Genomic DNA, 21,343 nt, shown 5'->3' with positions numbered 1-21,343 from the left:
AATTATTTTTTCTAAAAATTTGGAAAACCATTTTAGTGAAAAAATCAATGAAAAACTAAAAGTTACTTTTTTTGAGTTTTCAAATATTATAAAATTCAAAATCCAAAAACCAAAAACTAAAAACTAAAAACCAAAAACTAAAGCCAAAAGTCCAAAATAAAAGCCACTACCATTCAAAGCCTAAATATTAAAAGCCATTCACCAAGATGAGGATATGACCAATGTGCCCAACGAGTAGCACTTTCTATAATTTTATGTGGGTCAATCGGATATAGAATTAATATGAAAATATATAATTAGTAACCATACTGTTACTAAATGGGCTTTTGTCTAACCTCCCTCGTGACAACATGATTCGAAGAATCGCGTTATAATATTTATATTTATATCGTGCAACTGCAAGCAGAATAAGAATCAAATGGGATGATCTGTATAATAATGTTTTATCATAAAATAGTTTTCCTCAATTATGTGACCGAATGGATTTATGCACCGATCTTTGAAACCCAACCGAGTGGACGGCAACCGGCGGCCCACACGTAGCAGTCAATTTCTTCAACCACTCATATTTCGCCACGTGTCTTCACTATCAGATGTTCTTTATTTTTTAAGTTTGCCCGGATGCCGGCATCTTTGAACGTGTAAAATACTTCACACTTGACACACGGCCGTACCAACAATAACAAATATTTCTATAGAAGATATTCTGAGCTACACCTTATGTTAAACGATATTTTATGTAAACCATATTAATTCAGTCAAATTCTTTTTTGTTATTTTATGCGCACAAGAATTGGCTATATTTTTTTTTAATTAGCTGCTAAAGTGTAAACCTACAAATGTGGATATAATTAGAGAAATCTAAAAGTCGTAAATTTAAATTAAATAATATGTTGGAAAAAAAAGAAATAATTTTTCTAAAATTAAAATTAAATGTTGCAGATAAGATAATGGCATCACTAAATACTCTGGCGTTTCCATCAGCTCCCGAAATTCCCTCCGCTTGGTTAAATACCTAAACCTTCTCTTCTTTTTCTTTCCAATTTAAAAAAACAAACAAATAAAGCGTTATACCAAAAAAAGGCATCAGAGTTCACGCACTTTTCTTTTACGCGCAAAGCAAAACGAATCGAAGGAGATTCAAATTCTCCGGCGGAAGAAACCGCTCTCTGCTGAATCCATCCCGTGATATCGATCTCTGGTCGCCGGAATCATGCCAGAGATCGAGCCTGATGACGCCGGCGACAGATGCTCCGCCGCCCTGTTCGGCAAGTACGAGCTCGGGAAGCTCCTCGGCTGCGGCGCCTTCGCGAAGGTCTTCCACGGCCGCGACCGCCGCTCCGGTCAGAGCGTCGCCGTCAAAATCCTCAACAAGAAGAAACTCGCGGCCAATCCAAACCTCGCCTCCAACATCAAGCGCGAGATCGCGATCATGCGCCGATTGAATCACCCGAACATCGTGAAGCTCCATGAGGTCATGGCGACGAAGTCGAGGATTTTCTTCGTCATGGAGTTCGTCAAGGGAGGAGAGCTTTTCAACAAGATCGCCAAGCACGGCCGTCTCAGCGAGGATCTCAGCCGCACGTATTTCCAGCAACTGATCTCCGCCGTCGGTTATTGCCACGCGCGGGGCGTCTACCACCGCGATCTCAAGCCGGAGAATCTCCTCATCGACGAAAACGGAAACCTAAAGGTCTCCGATTTCGGCCTAAGTGCTTTGACGGATCAGATCAGACCCGACGGGCTATTGCACACCTTGTGTGGGACTCCGGCTTACGTGGCGCCGGAGATTCTCTCGAAGAAGGGGTACGAAGGAACGAAGGTCGACGTGTGGTCATGCGGCGTAATTTTGTTCGTCCTCGCCGCCGGTTATTTGCCGTTCAACGACCCGAATCTCATGAACATGTACAAGAAGATCTACAAAGGCGAGTACCGATGTCCTCGATGGATGTCTCCGGAACTGAAGCGATTCCTCTCTCGCGTCCTCGACACCAATCCGGAGACAAGGATCACCATTGATGAGATCCTGAGGGACCCGTGGTTTATCAAAGGAGGAGTCAAACAGATCAAATTCCATGAAGAACCTGATCAGGAATCCGACCTCGTCAAGCCCGATTCCAAGGACGACGATGACGATGAGATGAAAGGGGAATCACAGGGGTTGAAGAACTTGAACGCGTTCGATCTGATTTCCTTCTCATCGGGATTAGACCTCTCCGGATTGTTCGATAGTTCCGGAAAATCGGAGGACTGCGAGAGATTCCTCTCGGAAGAGTGTCCAGCGAAACTGGTGGAAAAAGTAGAGAAGTTCGCGAGGGCGGAGAAGCTGAGGGCGAAGAAGAAGAAAGAGGAATGCGGCTTCCAGATAGAGGGTCAAAACGGTAAATTTGCAATGGCGATATACGTTTCCCGCCTCAACAATCGGTTTGTGGTGGTAGAGGCGAGGCGTACAGGCGGCGACTCGGATTGCTACATGGAGATGTGGAGAAACAAATTAAGGCCCGAACTCGTCCTCGTCCCCCCGAAACATGACAATGAGACTTTCGACCAGATTTCACCAACGGCTAAGGTTAGCAATTGATAAGAATCACTGATATTTTGATCATGAGACCCAAAACCAACCCTTTGATCTTAAGTTCACTCGTATCGCAAAAATCAGATTCATAGGCGGTGATGGGTCAACCAATGTTGTGTAGTATTTGTTCGTGGTTTGATGATCATGATAATGGCAATCTACCATGAATGTGTGTGTGTGTGTGTGTGTAATGGAATAATGGAGACTATATAGACTCATAGAATAAAAGGGGTTTTCGTTCTTGTCCTGCATTCACCAGAGGTATTGTATGTAGATGCTCATTTTCATATTTCCCATTTTGTCATATAAGAATTCGTTTTGTACATTATCAATGTAGCCCATATTTTACACAAAACGAATTCTTATATCATTACATATACCTCCTTATTTCTGAATGTGTATTTCATATACATATACATATATATATATATATATATTATAGGTGATGGCTTCAAGAGAGGCCATAAATGGACCCACTTTGATTGAAGCTGAAAACAATGAGATAAGTTTTAAGGTATAAATACAATCATTGGGGGTTGAATATGATTGCAAGAGAGCACGAGAGTATTCTCGTTCACAGTGTCATCATTTCGACCAAACACATTGCCCAAAGCCAAAGGTACAGTCCCCTCTCGGCTCCCAACCTTTTTTTTGCTTTTCTACTCAGAGACAGAGCGTGTGTCGTGCATTATCTATTTGTTGATTATCCAACTTGGCACTTTTTTATTATAATTCTCATCATTATAATAACAATAATATAAAAAAATCCCATAAAAATATACAAACTCTAGATAATATACAAAAAAACACATCAAATTTTAATTTGACAACTAAATATACAAATGTGGCAAAAAAATATATAAACTTTTGAATCTGAAAATAATTTTTTAGACATTCGTCGAAAAGTCGAATAGATATCAGTAAGATCTCAATATGAAATTATTTTTGAATAAAAATTGTTAAGAGTTGTTAAAATATATTTATGAAACAATTTTAAACAATTTAAGTAAAATTATCAATGGTGTAGTGTATAAAATTGTTTTCGATTTGAAAAGTTGAAAGATTTTTTTAGTAAATTTCAATATTTGGTATATTTATTTGTCAAATTAAATTAAAATTTATATATATTTTTACATATTTTTTAAAGTTTAGGTTTCATAATAATACGTAATCGTGTTTGTCGTTGTTTATGGGATAATTATGAACGGTGTTTCAGTGTTTTTCCGATTATAATATTTTTAAAATGGATATTAAACAAAGCAATCGTGCATGCATATACTACTATTTTCAACAAAGAGTAAGATTATTCTTCGATTCCGAGAAAATAATACAGTTATCACCAACAGTAGATCGCACGTAGTTTGCATAAATCAATATATTAACCTGTACAAATTCCAATTTTTTTTTACTACAATCATCGACGAATTCCATGGGGAAATATTAGGGTGTCAATATCGGCCCGGTTCACCTAACTCCGCACTCGGTTCAAAGGTTTCGGTTTCGGATTCAGATTCGAATTGATCCGATTTTTCGGCTCTATGTTATATTTTGGGTCGGATCGGATTGGAACGGACCGTATAATTTCTTTCATACATATTAATTTTTTTTTATTTTAAATATCAGATTTTCGGATTGATTTGAATCCACCCAAAAACTCGATTTTTTTTTGCCAGAAAATTTAACCCAAAACCCACTAATTTTTGAAATGGGTTAGATCGAACTTCGAATCTCGAATCTAAATTTACACCGCTAAATTTTTTTAGATTCCACTATAAAGATGTATTATAGGTAAAAAAATTTATCTTATATAATATTTTACAAAATATACATTCATTGAAAATACAGATAAAATCAGTTGGGTATAAAACGACAAAGAAGCACAAAAAAAAAACAGACAAGGAGATAACACAGAAAGTAAAAACTACCTTATAAAAAAGAAATGACACGTAGGCAATGGATGACGCCAGAGAGGAGTAAAAGCGATCTTACAAAGCAGATCCGACACTCTCCCGATAATTCCCGCGTAATGATGGCCCCCACCTTTCTGAATGGGCTTGTATTGGGCCTGAATTAAGGACTGGGCCTTTCAGACAGCTTTAGGCCCAGAAGACAACTGTTTACATCTGATGACGGTGACGGTCAGGAAGATGGCCTTCTTCTGTTGTCATCCAACGGTCGAATTTTTCACGAAAGGAGAATGAGGAAGAGGGGGAGAAACCCTAAACCCCCTAGATCCGATCGGAGAAGAAGAAGAGCGTGAAATCACCTCCAACGGTATGAAAAATGTTCTCTCCTTGCTATCTATCTCTTCACCTCCTCTACCCCGCGCCACAAGGTTCATAACTACATCGGATAATTTCTCGTATCTGATCTGCTTTCTGGGTTTCGTTTGTTTGCTCTGATCTCGTTTTGTTTTGTTTTGTTTTTTGCGTTGCCTGATTCATTTGGCTTGTGCGCTTTAATTTTTTCGTTGATTTGTGCTTCTAGAGGATTCGTCTTCGGTTTTACCTCCAATTGGATTCGGAGGTAGATCGTACTAAATCACTGCGCTTTTCATGGATATAACGTGTGGATCAGATTGATGATGAAATCGGAACGGTTTGTGGCTCGTGGGTTTTATTGATTCTAAGGCTTGTTTGATGGGAATCATGAGATTCACTGTTATCTTTCATGGGTGCAACCTGGAAGGAAGATACGCTTGATGTGAGAATGAGACTCGGGAATACAGACTTTTTAGGTGTGGATTTATTGATGACGACGTAGAAGATTCACAGTGATCGATTGAGATCAAATGATAAGTTTGTCCTATGGACGAGCTTCCCTGTTCCACGGAGATAGATGGTTATCGATCTTACGATGAAGATGGTTTCGATGTTAGGGACGAGGAGGATGTGGTGTGATAATAACCCAAGCAAACACCTTGGAATGCCATAGGAGCGTCGGATAATTGCCTTCTCGGTGAGAAAGAAATTTGCAGCAAAGAGTCGCAAGAGCCAAATGCTGTAATTGATGACAGTTTTGGCAAACACCAGTGGCTTTCCCTCAGAAGAGACTGCTGTATGGAACATGCTTGTCTGAGCTGGAGAAGAAGACACACTGAGGACGCAACTGGTAAAGTAGAGACATTGCTATCAAAGATCAGTTGCATGAAAGTGTAGAAAATGGGACAGGAAAATCAAAAGGCTGTGACTAGAGATCGGTCGAGAAACCATCTCCGGATATCGGGTGAAGTTCAGGTGATAGATCTGCTGACTCCTTGGCCGAGTTGCAGAGTTGGATCCATCAAGAAGAAGCTAAAAGTTCCCTGAGTTGATAGACTTGACGACAAGGTCTCAAATTTTGCAGAGTTGTATATTTTTTTTTTTGGAACAAGGAAACCTTCAAACAGGAAGTGGTAATGGGATAAGTAATTGATATGTTGTGAGTCATGTCTGTAAAACATGAAACTGTTTGCTTCACCATCTTCATCCACCTACTGTGTCAAGGTCAACTCTGTATATTCATTTTGAATTCAAAACCTCCACAAAGAATAATAAAATAAGATCTTAAAGAATGCCAAACTCTCAAATCTGAATCTCTCTCTCTCTCTCTCATGTTCTCCATCTATTTCCCTTGAAATATAAAAAAAACTAACCAACCAAAACTCGAGCATCTTCCTCATCTCGAGCTCAGTAACTTAACCCAGAGGAAACCCAGGTAGCAAAATCACGTCTTTGATTCGCCCCAATGCCCCAACTGGACAATTCTAGGGTTTCCACGACCAAGCTCCTCAACAGAGAGGCCGCCGGCGAAGATTACTTCGGCGGATCCTCCGCCTCGGTGCCCTTCAAATGGGAATCTCAGCCGGGAACTCCGAAACGGCTTTTCAAACATGCTTCCGTTTCCGATTCCGATCCGGTCCCAGCTCCTCCACTCACGCCTCCGCCTTCGTACTTCTACCCTTGTTCTTCCCCAAAGACCGTAAACCGTAAACCTAACACTCTCCTGGGTTCCGTCCTCCGCAAGAACCGTAGCCGGAGAGCGAGTGCGCCGTCGTCTCCGGCGTGTTCTTCGCCGTCATCGTCGTCTTCATCGGCTTGTTCTTCGGGATCATTGTCGTGCTCCGTCCCTTCATCTCCGGCAAAGACATCGGAGTTCCGGGGAGTGAATCGAGCTCCCAACAGAAGAATCTGGTTCGGGTACGGATCGGATCAAAGCAAGTGCGGAGGATGCTATGCTTCGATCGTGAATGTGTTACTGAGAGATGCCAAATGACCATTCTCACACAATCCGCAAATCTAATCTCTTTGCTCTCTGTTGCTGTAATCTTCGAAGTGTGTGAGATTTTTACTCGATCAACGTCTCACTGAATAGAAATATGGATCAGAGTTATAATTGTATCAGTGTCTGATCTTTACATGGAAGTGAAATAAAGTGTTGTAAGAGTTGGGGGCATTGTTAGGTTTTACGGATTCGTTAGATTTACTTTTTGAGTTCCCAAGTCTTTGGAGCATGACACTTCAATGTTGACAGATGCTGTCTGTAAATTATGGAGAAGATTCAAGAACGATTATCTCCAGGAATTCTCCATACATCTTTGATAGATTGTTTCTTAGATGAATTTACAAGCCATATGACTAGAGATTTTTGTTACCATATGGTAAATGGTCTTGTAGGATTCCGTTAATGCTGTTGCTGTTCTTGTATCTTCTTTAGTCTTTTTATGACAAACACTTCCCCTTTTGTAGTATTGTGGTCAAATCTTCCAACGTTAAAATTCTCTTGTTACAAGAATTTTGGAATAATAATACATCATATTTTTCGTTGCGAATATAGGAAATATACAGATAAACGTGTATATATATGCACATATACACACACTATTATAGTTTTCAAATATATATTTTGTTTAGATATTTATTATTACATGTTAGTCATCTAATCTCTAACCTAGTTTGTGTGTATATGATGATTGACATAATAACATTCACTAACCTTATCCGAACTTTGTTGGTTTAATTGGAACACATGTTTTTATCATGAGTTCAAATTCAAACGTAGAGATGTATTCACCCGAATTTGTTCGATCTTCTGGGAGATATAATTAGACCAAAATCTCGATAAATTTTCGGATTATAAAAAAAAACATGCGCTAACCTTCTATTCCTTTGATTTGGACATCTTAATTTTTATTATATTTTTAAACTTATATAAACACACACTGTAATTCGATGAATGAAAATTCTATAAATGGCTTTTTGGGTAATTTAAAATTAACATATGAGATCTAAATCCACCACACCTCCATATGAGTCATGTGACTAATTGAGGAACAAAAAACAAACAACAATTTTTCAAGTTTATATAAAAAAAAATGACGTTATACTATTTGAGCATTTAATTAGGATTCCAATCGGGCAACCCTCTCCACGTGAGGCCACATGTCCATTATTGCCCCCACTTTTTTTTTATATTTTCTGTATATAAAATATAATGTATATATGTAATTTTGAGCCTTCACTCCATATGCTCATACTTTAAAGGTTAAGAATTCATGTTACTATATTATATCTATCAATTTCGCTAACCTAACATTTGGACTACTCGTTTCATCAAGTGATATTTTTATATATATAGCACAATAGAAACTTTCCAAATAAAATTAAAGGCGTTGACTATAAATAAATAAATAAATAAATAAATTCGCAATTCTACGTGATGATAATGGGTTTTAAAATGGGCTTAGACATCACTATTGGGCCCATGTATTGATGTAGCGTGATCCACGCTACAGAAGAACGCGTCAACGACTCATTTATATATATATATATATATATATATATAATATTTAACCCAAGGTTTAAGAATTTTTTTTGGTGATTTTTTTTTAATAATATTCGAATAGAATTTTTTTCAATCGATTATGGAAACAATCGTAATGTGATCCAATGATCCGATATTTGGTAATGGCATGATAAACGAAAGGACCAACTTGAGAATTTGTAAAAATAAAACTATATATCTTCTCTCTGTCATCAACCATACATTCATTTCATTGTGATGCTATTAGCTAGTTTGTCTCCCTCGTGTACTTACTCGTTTTTATAATTAAAAAAAATATTTGTAGTATTATTAATTTATTAAGCCATTAAATTCTCTTAGACAAAATTTTCAACGAAGAAATTAAGAGAGAGAGATATATAAAATAAATATATAGAATTATTTAGGTAAAAAAATATTTTATTAATAAAGGACATTAGACCAAGCTTCACCCCTTGGCCTCTGCATATTTTTCCTTTGTTTAAGCACCTAAATCTTCTTCCTTCTTCCTCCTTTCTTTCCGCCATTGATGCTCACAAGCCCTCTTAACTATAGCATGCTTGGATGCCAAGAGACGGAGGAAATTGGGGAGTATAACGAGATAGGGAAGAAAATAAAGAGAGAGGTCATCATCACCAAAACGACGGGGGGGCATGCCGTTTTGTCTTCCGACGGGGAAGGAGGAGTGATGGGGAGGAGACATGTGGCGCCGACGGTCGGAACGATGCTCAACACCGTCACGCCGTGCGCCGCCTGCAAGTTGCTCCGCCGCCGTTGTGCGGAGGAGTGTCCTTTCTCTCCTTACTTCTCCCCTCGCGAACCCCACAAGTTCGCTGCCGTTCACAAGGTCTTCGGCGCAAGCAACGTCTCCAAGCTTCTCTTGGTAATCCTTCGACCTAATGTTATACATATATACGTATATATATATATATACGTGTATAAAGTAACAATGAATTTTGGACAGGAAGTGCCAGAGAGCCAGAGAGCGGACGCGGCGAACAGTCTGGTCTACGAGGCGAACCTAAGGCTAAGAGATCCAGTGTACGGATGCATGGGAGCGATCTCAGCCCTTCAGCACCAGATTCAATCCCTCCAGGCCGAGCTCGCCGCCGTCCGTACCGAGCTGATTCAAAAGCAAGAACTCAGAATCATCTCTCTTCGTCGTTATCTCGGTCCCCAACGGGATTCTCGTGACCTCTCCGGTTAGACAGTAGAGCAAATAGGTTTTGTAGAGATCGGTCTTGTCCCTGTTAGGAAGGTCATCTCTAAGGGTTATCTCAGTCTGGCCGGGTTTAACCATCTTCTCAGCGAGTGCATTGTCGGGTCTTGTCTTTTTGAGCGATTCGAGAGAACCCCATTCCGCTTCTTTTGATTCCTCGTCCTTGTGAGCTGGCTCTCCCGCTTGAACAGCCGCCTCCTTGTCGGAGGATTCTCCCTTAATATCAGCCACCAGTTCGGTAACAACAAGCGTGTTGAAAGCTATCATCTTCTTGAGCTCTTTTGCTGCCTCTGTCCGGTTCTCTGCACAGCCGAACCGCCACTGCCCCCGCCTCCTCCTCCGAGGACGCCGCCGCTGGCGTTGCCTTCGCCGTCGGTGGTGGTTTCGTCGTCGTCGTCCTCATCTAATTCGAACTCATCCGCCACGGCTTCCATGTACAATCCGCCGTCGTCTTCCGCGGCCGCGGGCTACAGCAACTCCATGTCTAGCGACAACAATGTTCATTACTTCGATTGATCGTCGTTCCTTTTATTTGGTGGGTCATCTCTTTCCGTCTCTCTCTCTCGTTTTTTTTTTTTTGAAGAGTTATATTATATTGTTTTTTTTAAACTTTATTTCATAGGATATCGTACGTTAGCCCTAGCTAGACGTGTGGAATAACGAAGTTGGAAATTAATGTTTGATTTGTATGGTTCTTGGACCTCTTGATTACACTTCGTAATAAATGCGTTAGGTCCATCTTCTTTTCATTTTTTTACTTCGTATGAGTTTTACGTGTATAGTTTCCATGCATAATTAAAAAAGGGGATCGTATTATATATACGAATGTCGCAATATCACATTGTGGAAAAAAATACGTCATGGCTGGTTAGGGGACAGTCCAGTAATTTACGATATAGCGAATATGGTGATTTTCAATGATGATCGACGAATCTATAGAGTAATGAATGGTTCATTGATAAATTTATTGTTGTTAGCGAAATTAATTTTGAAATCTTCCAGGCCCGAATTGAACCCGGTCCGAATCCGGCCCGGTCCGTCCATTTTACACCCCTATTATTTACAATCAATACAATGGCTCGTCCGTCCTTTCATGAACAAGACAAGCAAAACTTACGCAAGTATATTTCATTGTATATATATATGGTTCCATTTTTTTAAAATTTGTTTTGATTATAGATCTGTGAAATTAATGTATATAACTGGCCTCGCCAAGACTCGGAAGTTCACATTTAACTTCTTCGCTCATGTCATCTGGACACATGGAGACGTAGACCTACAAAATCTAAACGCAATGTTTATATATATCAACAATATTTTATTTATCTTGTTTCTTTATTATATATATATATATATATATGTATGTATGTATGTATGAACTGTGAAACCAACTTGATGAATTGAATGTTGTAGTATTTAGACATTGCACGCGACAAGGAATTTGCTTGCACGCTATGTTTGCTTCACGGGCTATAGATGCTTTTTTCTCCCAATCATTCATGTGAAAATTCATAGGTTTCAAGGCTATTGCAAGGGAAAAAAATACGAACACGTAATCCTCATTGGCATTAATATCAAATCCCCAATTATCAGAAAATTTTGACGATTAACACAGATTCGAATAATAAGCCTCCCTGATTATATTATAACCCTGGGTCATATTTCACATTAAATGGTTGCATTGACTAATAAATCAATATATATATATATATATATAATGGTTTAATTATGCAACTTATATTAAATTAATCAGACCAACGAAAGCAATATGATCTTGCATTAATATCTAACAGAGCCGTCACATGACGATATTTATATAATTAATGTTTTCGTGATCACGCATATATAGTCCCATAGTTTCTTCATTAATTGGATTAACGTTCTCTTAATTCCACATGGCATCTACACAGCTCACACACACAACGCCTAACAATCATATTGTATGTGATAATTAGGGTTTCAATTTTGGTTTCAATTTTTCCCCATTATTTTGTTTTTGGAAAATCAATTATATATATATTAGTCCCCTTCATTACTTAGTATTAATTAAGTTTGGTTCAATTTGATTTTTTAAAAAATTGTATCTAATTAATTTCAGATCAAATCTGCTTCCTATAAAAACTATATGTCATTCGTTTAAATTTTATATATTTAATACAATATAGTTTTCCCTTTTACATTTTATTTATTTTTTGAATTCCTTCTAATATACAAATAAAATGTTAATGCAAGCATTTTAGTGGTGGAATTTAGTAATATATAAAACCCTAAATCTCATTTTTAAATTTTTTTTCGTAAAATACTATTATTTCTATAATTTTTTGAAAACCAACTTTTTTTAGAAGCATGCATAATTTTCTTTGGAAGCTAAACCCTAAATTAAAAAGAAAAATGAACCCAGCTTAAATCTAAAAACAAGAGAGGACATTTTGGAAAAGGTGTTTGCTTACAAATATGATAATATCTTAAAGAAGTATCATTATATTTCACTAAATTTTCCATACATACATAAGTTACTCTATTTTATTTTTCGTTTGGACGATGCAAATTAAGGGTTGATATCAAAATAAAGTATTGGCAATATATACATAGACGATGGGAAGTCCACTTTTAATGCACACTCACCAAGGTCTTCTCCTTAACTAAATTCAAATGTGAGAATCATTCAACTTATTTTAATTTTAATGAAATTGTTATGTTAGATCCTAGATCTTATAGAGTTATTTTAATTTACAAAATATTATAAGTAATCATCTTTATTCGTTAACGACCAATCTCATTGACTCCTTCAAAATCTGAAACGAAAGATCGAGACTGCACGACGTTTTCAATGGTAGTAAAACGACACGTAGTGCGACAGCAGATATAAGAGATAACACGACTGAGACACAAATAATTAATTATTGAGAAGGGATGTCCATGGGCTTTGGGTATTCAGGGCCGAAGAAAGCGGAGTTAGGATGAAGACGTCGATGTCCCTGACGGCGGCGCGTGGGCGCGTGGTGCCGTCATCGGATAAACAGATGCCGGAAGCGGAGGCAGGAACGCTGGAATCGAGTCTCCTTCAGCTGATCGAGGATCACCAGCGATCGTCTCTCCGGCTCCGGGAGCAGACCGGTCGGTAACTGCCTTCATTCCCTTTAACATTTTCTGTTTGTTTCCCGAGAAAATTTCGAGGGTAGAAAACGCCGAGATTTCCGGCGACGTGAAACAGAGAAGGCGAGGAAGGACGCGATAAGGAACGCGGCGAAGGCGGCGGATCTGCTGGTGGAAGCGGTAAACGGAGGAGTGGAGGAGTGCTTCGTGAACGAGAAGAGGATAGAGGCGGAGATACGGAATCTGGCGGTGACGATAGCGCGATTCGGGAAGCAGACCGATCAATGGTTGGCCGCCACTCACGCCATTAACACCGCCATTAAGGTTGGGATTCAGATCATGATATACTCAAAAACGTGATTAGTCAGCAACGGAAAATGTCGCATTCTAATTTCCAGTTCGTGTTCGTGATGGAAATGCAGGAAATAGGGGATTTCGAGAATTGGATGAAGACGATGGAGTACGATTGCAAGAAAATCGCTTCAGCGATCCGAAACATTCATCAAGATCACTGAGTGAGAGACTTCATTCAATTCGTATAGTGATTGTACAAAGGAGCACATATCGGGAATTTGCCTTATTATTCTAAACTCGAAATCCTTCGATTCAATATTCAACACCCACATTCTAACTGTTGTTGCAGTACAAAATTTTTCACAGGCTGGTAAGTTCAAAATCTCGTTCATCCATAAGCATTACAACACTTCAGATACCTTCGTCTTGTAGCTCTTCCCTTCACCCGAAGAGCTTAGAACACAAAGTTGCCCTCTTCAGATGCAGAAGAGAATACGCTTCCTTCCATATCGCGGAGGGCAGCTGCCATTGAATCGTCAATGCCCAGAAGATATTGAAGCCGGGAGACTTTTTCAGGTGCAGGGGCTGGCTCGCTCTTCATATAGATGGCTAACAGATCCGCCAGCTCCTCCGGCACATCCCACCTCGTTGGCTCGGCTGCCCACCTGTTGCAGTACAAAATTTTTCACAGGCTGGTAAGTTCAAAATCTCGTTCATCCATAAGCATTACAACACTTCAGATACCTTCGTCTTGTAGCTCTTCCCTTCACCCGAAGAGCTTAGAACACAAAGTTGCCCTCTTCAGATGCAGAAGAGAATACGCTTCCTTCCATATCGCGGAGGGCAGCTGCCATTGAATCGTCAATGCCCAGAAGATATTGAAGCCGGGAGACTTTTTCAGGTGCAGGGGCTGGCTCGCTCTTCATATAGATGGCTAACAGATCCGCCAGCTCCTCCGGCACATCCCCCCTCGTTGGCTCGGCTGCCACAGCTTTGTCACATGCCAGCAAATCATTGAGCGACGAGACCTGGTACCCATTTCACCAAGAGATTCTTAGCGTTTTGAGGATTTGATTCAGAGTTCGATATCGAACGAGCCCAAGCAATTATAAGAATCCGTGCCCATGAGCAGAACATTCTAAGGAGATTCATGTAAAAGAGGTAAAAGGATTCTTACCACTCCTTTTGTGTTTCTCTGCCTGAGTAGAGCCACAGCCTGAATAAGGGAGTTTGACAAGCGAGTCCGGGCAAGATCATGGACAACTCTTTTCGCCTTTTCCTTATCAATACTGAGATCAGCCGGGATTTTCTCGTAGACTTCGGTATCATCAAATTCACCGGTTCCTGATGAGAAGATATCGTCCACTGTCTTCTTGTAGAGATTCTCTCGCAAACTCACAGAAATCATGCTGTCCAGACTGACGTTTGCCTCCTTCAGCTCCCGTATCTGCTTTATGTTCAGTCTCCCTTGGTTAACCGCCGATTCAATTGCAGCCGACATTTTCGTAGTGGTTATGCCCTTTATCACCTTCTCGGCGTACTCCTGAGGCAAGCCCACTTCTTTCTGCAACTCGGCTAACTGCTCCACTCTAGCCTTTGTTAATTGCCCGTCAGCCAGAATCACTTCAGCTTGTTGCCTGAAAGCTTGCTCGGCTAAACCAATGTGAACATCGACTATTTCCTTTGAAGTTAATCCGAGAATTCCACCGAGCTGATTCAAAAGCAAGAACTCAGAATCATCTCTCTTCGTCGTTATCTCGGTCCCCAACGGGATTCTCGTGACCTCTCCGGTTAGACAGTAGAGCAAATAGGTTTTGTAGAGATCGGTCTTGTCCCTGTTAGGAAGGTCATCTCTAAGGGTTATCTCAGTCTGGCCGGGTTTAACCATCTTCTCAGCGAGTGCATTGTCGGGTCTTGTCTTTTTGAGCGATTCGAGAGAACCCCATTCCGCTTCTTTTGATTCCTCGTCCTTGTGAGCTGGCTCTCCCGCTTGAACAGCCGCCTCCTTGTCGGAGGATTCTCCCTTAATATCAGCCACCAGTTCGGTAACAACAAGCGTGTTGAAAGCTATCATCTTCTTGAGCTCTTTTGCTGCCTCTGTCCGGTTCTCTGCTGTCCTTGCTCGTCTGATATAGTTTGCGAAAACCCTACGGACCTGCAGAAACGCAAAGGTTTAATATTTTTTATTTCATACGAATTTTTCAGGAAAAAAAAAATCGAAGTTCATATAAAAGCTTGGCTAAATAGTGAAACACAGGCTAATTATCTTATACTCACAGCCTTGCTAGCAATAGACATGGCAGCCTCTCGAGACAAACGCAGACCATGAGCAGCCCTTCTCACTAGTTTGCGAGTTTCAGCATCATAACCATCAACTCCGGAAGAAACTGCGTCTTTGACAACCTGGAAATGAATTAAACGGACATGATAAAGCCGATGAAGATGGAAGACAGATGGATCAAGACAGACAAGAAGCAAACATGTGTTGATTAACAAACCTTCTCAAATATGCTTCCACAGATGTCGGCATGAGCTGCCTCGACAGTTTGCTGAGGAACACAGAGCATGACTCTTAACTTCAACAAGGCAGCAGCATCCTCATCATCCAGCCCTCCTTTGGCCACACACTGTTGAAGCTTCTGCCGGTAGATTTCTGAGCAAAAAGAAAAGGGCAGTTGTTGGAATATGATAAGAAGAACCCAGTCCATGCCATATTCCAACCAAATGATGAAGACGATCCCTAAACAAACCCATAGTATTATGCACAAACTACCATGCTTTTATCAAATAGCATGTACAGCCCACTCTGGCCTGATCAGGTTTGTACATATCACTACGTCAGCCTTTGTGCAGGCTTTGACCCAGATGCCAAATTGATGAGAGCCCAGAGATAATATACCAGAAGATGTCATATCAAAAGAGAATAATATCCATACCTTCATGGATTTGGCTTGCCTTTTGTGCATCGAAGCGCAGCTCTTCACAGAGCCTCTGGAGGTATTTTGCTTTACTATCTTGTGCTTCAAGGTCACCACTAGAAAAGGCTTGAGCAAGTCTTTTACGGTATGCCTTGGATGTAACGTCCAGAGTAATAGCTTCAGATTCCCGTTTTCCCAATCCAAGTACGTTCCTCAGTTGATTCAGTGCCAAAAGCTATCATTTTGGAGAAGTGTGATTAGAAATGAGACACTGAACCAGAAAAGACAGACTAGATACAGCATCAGCAACATATGATCCATGAAGAACTCACAATTAATCATAGCTAGAAGATGGTATAGTTTTACCTTATTTTCCTCCATGCGGCCACCTGATATAGCATCTGTAGCATATGCTCTGTAAAGGAGCTTCAAATCATCCGTTCTCCTCTCCGCATCATACTCACCTCCTGAGCCACAGATACCCAACAATAAGTGCCTGGAATTTCTACTCTCATGGGGGGAAAAGAAGAGCAACATAACAAAGAATCTCACCTATCAAAGAAACAGGACCAACACCACGTGCAAACCGATCTGCCTCGGGATGATTTTTCAGAGAAACAAGCAGATCATTAAACGCCAGTATTTTGTCAAGCTCTTCAACAGCAGGAGTGATGCCCTTCCTGGAGAAACAATTCATTAGCTTACATAGAGCTGAACTGATTATAACCATAGGATTTTTCTATCAGAAAAGCTCATAAAACTGACATTTCTAGGCTTTACTTCTCTTATCCTTAAAAATGAAAACTAAATATACATTAAAGAAGTCTCCAGCTTATAAACTACACTCCAAAATTAATATTAAGATTCTTAACTTAGGAAAACATTTAAACATAAGAAATCTAAGTATTTCTGTAAACTGAAACGAAAGAAAAATCATTACGCTGCTCGTGCACGAGATTTAAGAATGGTGAGAGCAGATGAAATGTTTTCTTCAACAAGTTTTCTTGTATGTTCCCGGAATAAGTCCTCCGCAAGCTGCAAGATGATAAAAACTATTGTATCAGGCTAACTTACACTAGAGAGAGCAGAGTCATAGTGAGATAGAAATACAGTACCTCGTCGTTTAGTTTGAAAGAGAGCTGTGCTTCTCTGAGGCTTATGAGCTTTTCAGTGTCAATATCTGCAAAACCAAGTTTCACAGACAATCATTCCTGTTTTCAGGCATTAAGCTGAAAAAACTATGTGATATCAGTAACCAAGCTTAGATTATAAATCCATTTCAAAATCAAACATTAATTGACGATTGATTTAAGTAAACGTCTTATTGAGAGAAAACATTACAAGAGCAGGTGCTCAAACGGGTCAAAAATATAATTCTACTACAAATCATCCTGCTTTTATGTTTCTCATGGATATACCCGAGACTGTTATTACCAGCCTTAAAATTGAAAAGAAGAATTGGCATTACCTCTGCTTACTGATTTTAACTTTTCGGCATATAGCAATTTTGCATTGTCACGAATGGCAATCTCGACCTACATGTAAGGTTAATACATTAGCCAAAAACCTCAGTTCACTGTGTAGCAACTCAGTTCAGTATGCATCACAACACAAAACACATAAGAAGTAAATCATAGGATCAAGAGAAAAGGAGATGCCTACCTGAGCATCAGTGACCTTCAAAACTCGCTTCCAAGGCAAAAGGAAGGACGATGCATCTCCAAACACAAGACTCGAAACATATATAAGCTTCATAAATGCCTGCACTGGAAGAAAATGACTCGTGATCACACTCTTGCACTAATTTCCAACCAGTTCCTGACTCTCCCAAAAAAATTAAATAAAAATCAAGCACAAGTGACTAGTGATTAACCCGACGCTGTTCTGCATCACCATCACGGTCCCCCGTCTCGAGCCTTTGCCTAAAAATCCTCCGGCCAATCTAAAAAACAAAACCAGTAACTTGGTTATTCTGAACTCAAGATACATAGGCTAAATCGTATTGAGATAAAGGATACGGAAAAACACCTCCATATGCATGGCGGCTGCATCAGGATCATCTATCCCCAAAGCATTTTTGAATTTAACTATCTTCTCCACTTCATCTCCTTTAAGAGATTGTCCTCCACTTGGAAGTACAGAAGTTACATATCTAATCAACATTCACCCACAAGAATTAACCAACGAATTTTCAGATTAGAAGAAAACAGAGATAACCCAAGTTCTTATATAATGAATCAGGGCTTTCGAGCTTAACTCACTGGCAATAAATATCACAAATCTCAGCGTTGAATGCCTCATCCTGTTTACTGACACCATACCTACAAAGTTCCAAAGGTAATGTTACTACCAATTCGGTGTTCAATGACAACCAAAACAAAATTCAAGTAGCCCACTAACTTATTGGCGATTCTTTCGATGTCCTCCTTCGTCACGGCACCAGGATCATCGAATCCGGCAACGTAGTTATGAAGACTGATGGCTGCGACCTCCGGTACGGCGGAGTTAAGCGCATACACAACAGCTCCACCGGCGGCTCCACCCAACGCGGCTCCACCCAACGCCACATTCTTCGAGCCACCGAACCGGATCACCCGCCCCCAGCCGCACCGGCGGCGTCATTTTCTCGACGACCGGTTGGATTCCGGAGAGCTCCTTCTTGCTCCCGATTGCATCGGAATTCTTCGCGGGCGTCGAAGTCGAAGGCTGGTCGGGTGGAGAAATGGAGCTCCGAGGGTAAGAAACTCGAAAACGACGCCGTGAAGGGCAACGACTCCTCGAGAGACGGAGAGGAGTGGAGCCGAGGAAAGAGGCAACAGTTTCCAAGCCCGGAAATTTCCCGAGAAAGTTCTGTGGCCGCAGATGGAAGCAATGGGTGAAGCAGAAGAGATTGCAGAGGCGGTGGACGGGTTTTACAGGTCGGTGATGCTGCCGCAGGTGTCGAGGTTGCTGGACTCGGAGAAATCTGGAAAGAGGATAGAACCGAGAAGCTGATGAAGATAGGGCATCAGGCATAACTCATAAGCATATAACACCCGATCAGTACACCACCAACGCCGTACAAACGTCGTGGTGTTTTTTATATCCTCTTTAAAACTGCGTGATGTTTGTTTTTATGTAAAACGGTGTGCAGTTGTCAGCTAGAACACCGGCGCTATAATTTTACCCGGCGCTGAACACAAACAAGTCCATTCTTCTGCAATGGCCGTCTCGTCTCTTCGCCTCGCGGTTCCTCCATGGGCATTCGGGTACACGACCAGGTTATTCGGGTTCCCGGTTCTGGTCTCACCGACGGGAGTGCGTTGCTCTTCTTCCGCCGCCGAATCTTTGCTGTCCACTTCCTGCTCCGGCGAGCCCTCCTCTTCAAATCAGACCGTCCACTTTCTCGCCGATAAATGGGAGTCGTTTCGGAAGAAGAAGGTCGTTATGCGGGTCGGGTACGTGGGCACAGATTACAGAGGTCTGGTTTTTCTTTTCGTTTCTTGTCTGATTAATTCTGTTTGCTCTTGTTCTTTCCCCTTCTGAGGTTCTGTTATCTGTTTCAGGTCTGCAGATGCAACGCGACGAACATGCTCACTCGAGTAAGTTTCAGTCCTCGCCTTTTACTAGAACTTCATCTGGGTTTTTGTTTTCCGTCTTCAAGTTTGTGTCTTTTCCCAGAAATGCAGTTCTTGGTCCCATATGTGTTGGTACTGAATTCGATCTTCGGCTAATTGCTCTATAATCCAATCTCGTGATGTATTTTCTCTCGAAAACGCATTCGGTGTTCGACTGGTTAATTTGAACTTGTGCTCAGATTATGTCTGAATATTGCTGAACTCCGCTTGTTAAACTTTGAAATGTAGCTATTGAAGGTGAATTGGAGAGTGCTATATACAAGGCAGGTGGGATCCGAGACAGCAACTTTGGCGATCTTCATAAGATTGCTTGGGCCAGAAGTAGCCGCACCGATAAAGGAGTAAGCTTTCCTCATCTGTTCTATGCTTTGATGATCATGTTCTTGGCGTGAATCTGTCTCTGAGCTGTCACCAAGTAAATTTTCTAGGTTCATTCTTTGGCAACTACAATAACACTGAAAATGGAGATTCCCGAGACGGCATGGAAGGAAGATCCTCATGGCTTCGTTCTTGCTAAACTCATCAGCATGCATCTTCCTGAGAACATCAGAGTGTTCAGTGTTTTACCTTCGCAGAAGTGAGTGAGATCCTTTTTCATGTTCTGTTCTTAGGACAATGTTGTTCCTGTGCATGATTCTTTATACTTCCATTGTGCATCATCACAGGGGTTTTGATCCAAGAAGAGAGTGTACCCTCCGGAAGTATTCCTACCTCCTTCCTGTCGATGTTATCGGGATTAAGGATGACTTCACTTCAGCTGAGATTAATTATCACATTTCAGATTTCAACGAAATTTTAAAAGAATTTGAGGTGGGGTTTCGTTTTTTTTTTCCTTCTTTCGGTTGAGAGACTTTCTTCTGTTGTTATGATTTCGTATCCATTGGGGTTGGTTTTTCTTGCAGGGGGACTATCCTTTTCACAACTACACACAGCGATCAAAGTACAGAAAAAACGCCCAACCGAGGCCATTCCAAAGAAATGGGCGTCCCCCAAAGAGACGAAAATCACTTCAAGCATCGAAATCTGGGTTTACAGAGATCGAGAACAAGGAAAACCATAGTGGTGATGAAGAAGAAGAAGAAGAAGCGTTGGAACTGAATTTATTAAACTCTGGTGACACAGATGATCATCTTGCTGAATCTGATAACTCTCGAGTGAACGGTTCTGCGAATCAGAGCTCAAATCTGGTTATACGTGCGAAATGGTTGCATGAACCAGACGAGACAGATAAACTAAGCGCTTCTCATTTCAGGAAAGTTCTCCGATGTAGCTGTGGAAAGCTGGAGAAGTCACTTGGATTCGGCTTTGTAGAGATCTCCATATGGGGCGAGTCCTTTATGTTGCATCAGGTATTATAAAAGCTCGGTTTTTATGTTACATTCATGATCAACAGCTTGAGAATGTCATCTGTAAACTGCGAAGGAAAACACGCTGAGCTGTCTGTTTTCCTCTGTCATGTTCTAATGTTTGATAATGGTGGTCCTTAGCATAAAACTGATACAGTTGTTGAACCGATCTGTTCAGATACGGAAGATGGTAGGAACTGCCGTGGCTGTGAAGCGTCAGCTGCTACCGAGGGACATCATAACGCTGTCGCTGAACAAGTTCTCGAGAATCGTCCTGCCTCTGGCTCCATCCGAAGTACTGATCTTGAGAGGCAACAGTTTCCAAGCCCGGAAATTTCCCGAGAAAGTTCTGTGGCCGCAGATGGAAGCAATGGGTGAAGCAGAAGAGATTGCAGAGGCGGTGGACGGGTTTTACAGGTCGGTGATGCTGCCGCAGGTGTCGAGGTTGCTGGACTCGGAGAAATCTCCGTGGAAAGAGT

General features: G+C 40.8%; 6 protein-coding genes across 6 annotated transcripts in view; 5 read left to right on the top strand and 1 right to left on the bottom strand.

Annotated features, from left to right (window-relative positions):
- Positions 1-997: 997 nt before the first annotated feature.
- LOC104800782 (CBL-interacting serine/threonine-protein kinase 11) lies at positions 998-2,962 on the top strand. Its single transcript, XM_010523699.1, has one exon. The coding sequence runs from the start codon at positions 1,214-1,216 to the stop codon at positions 2,579-2,581; it is 1,368 nt and encodes a 455-aa protein (XP_010522001.1). The 5' UTR covers positions 998-1,213; the 3' UTR covers positions 2,582-2,962.
- Positions 2,963-4,508: 1,546 nt separating this feature from the next.
- LOC104800781 lies at positions 4,509-7,192 on the top strand. The gene has a single exon (XM_010523698.1). It carries the CDS (start codon positions 6,302-6,304, stop codon positions 6,827-6,829), a length of 528 nt encoding a protein of 175 aa, XP_010522000.1. The 5' UTR covers positions 4,509-6,301; the 3' UTR covers positions 6,830-7,192.
- A 1,630-nt stretch (positions 7,193-8,822) lies between these two features.
- Positions 8,823-10,331, top strand: LOC104801536 (LOB domain-containing protein 13-like). Its single transcript, XM_019200943.1, is given in 3 exon segments — positions 8,823-9,257; positions 9,339-9,697; positions 9,785-10,331. Coding segments are annotated over 3 exon segments (1,038 nt in total). The 5' UTR covers positions 8,823-8,903; the 3' UTR covers positions 10,110-10,331.
- Positions 10,332-12,483: 2,152 nt separating this feature from the next.
- LOC104800780 (biogenesis of lysosome-related organelles complex 1 subunit 1) lies at positions 12,484-13,322 on the top strand. Its single transcript, XM_010523696.2, has 3 exons — positions 12,484-12,710; positions 12,808-13,013; positions 13,112-13,322. The coding sequence occupies exons 1-3, from the start codon at positions 12,554-12,556 to the stop codon at positions 13,202-13,204; spliced, it is 456 nt and encodes a 151-aa protein (XP_010521998.1). The 5' UTR covers positions 12,484-12,553; the 3' UTR covers positions 13,205-13,322.
- A 419-nt stretch (positions 13,323-13,741) lies between these two features.
- Positions 13,742-18,916, bottom strand: LOC104801534 (protein TIC110, chloroplastic). Its single transcript, XM_010524844.1, is given in 16 exon segments — positions 13,742-14,011; positions 14,161-15,138; positions 15,261-15,386; positions 15,482-15,636; positions 15,920-16,136; positions 16,268-16,368; positions 16,454-16,581; positions 16,842-16,936; positions 17,017-17,081; positions 17,370-17,436; positions 17,564-17,662; positions 17,775-17,843; positions 17,930-18,053; positions 18,163-18,222; positions 18,302-18,502; positions 18,504-18,916. Coding segments are annotated over 16 exon segments (3,147 nt in total). The 3' UTR covers positions 13,742-13,762.
- Positions 18,917-19,084: 168 nt separating this feature from the next.
- LOC104800779 (putative tRNA pseudouridine synthase) overlaps positions 19,085-21,343 on the top strand; it is a 2,770-nt gene continuing 511 nt past the window's right edge. The window contains exons 1-7 of the mRNA XM_010523695.2: positions 19,085-19,361; positions 19,447-19,482; positions 19,747-19,859; positions 19,947-20,095; positions 20,184-20,328; positions 20,421-20,867; positions 21,043-21,338. Of these exons, the coding sequence (XP_010521997.1) occupies positions 19,103-19,361; positions 19,447-19,482; positions 19,747-19,859; positions 19,947-20,095; positions 20,184-20,328; positions 20,421-20,867; positions 21,043-21,338 (1,445 nt within the window). The 5' untranslated portion in view covers positions 19,085-19,102. The remainder of the gene's footprint in view (positions 19,362-19,446; positions 19,483-19,746; positions 19,860-19,946; positions 20,096-20,183; positions 20,329-20,420; positions 20,868-21,042; positions 21,339-21,343) is intronic.

The sequence above is a fragment of the Tarenaya hassleriana genome, unplaced genomic scaffold, assembly GCF_000463585.1.
Source record: "Tarenaya hassleriana unplaced genomic scaffold, ASM46358v1 Cleome7, whole genome shotgun sequence".
In the NCBI taxonomy this organism is placed as follows: Eukaryota; Viridiplantae; Streptophyta; class Magnoliopsida; order Brassicales; family Cleomaceae; genus Tarenaya; species Tarenaya hassleriana.
The sequence above is the reverse complement of the archived record's forward strand: the minus strand, read 5'-3'. Positions and strand labels throughout refer to the sequence as shown.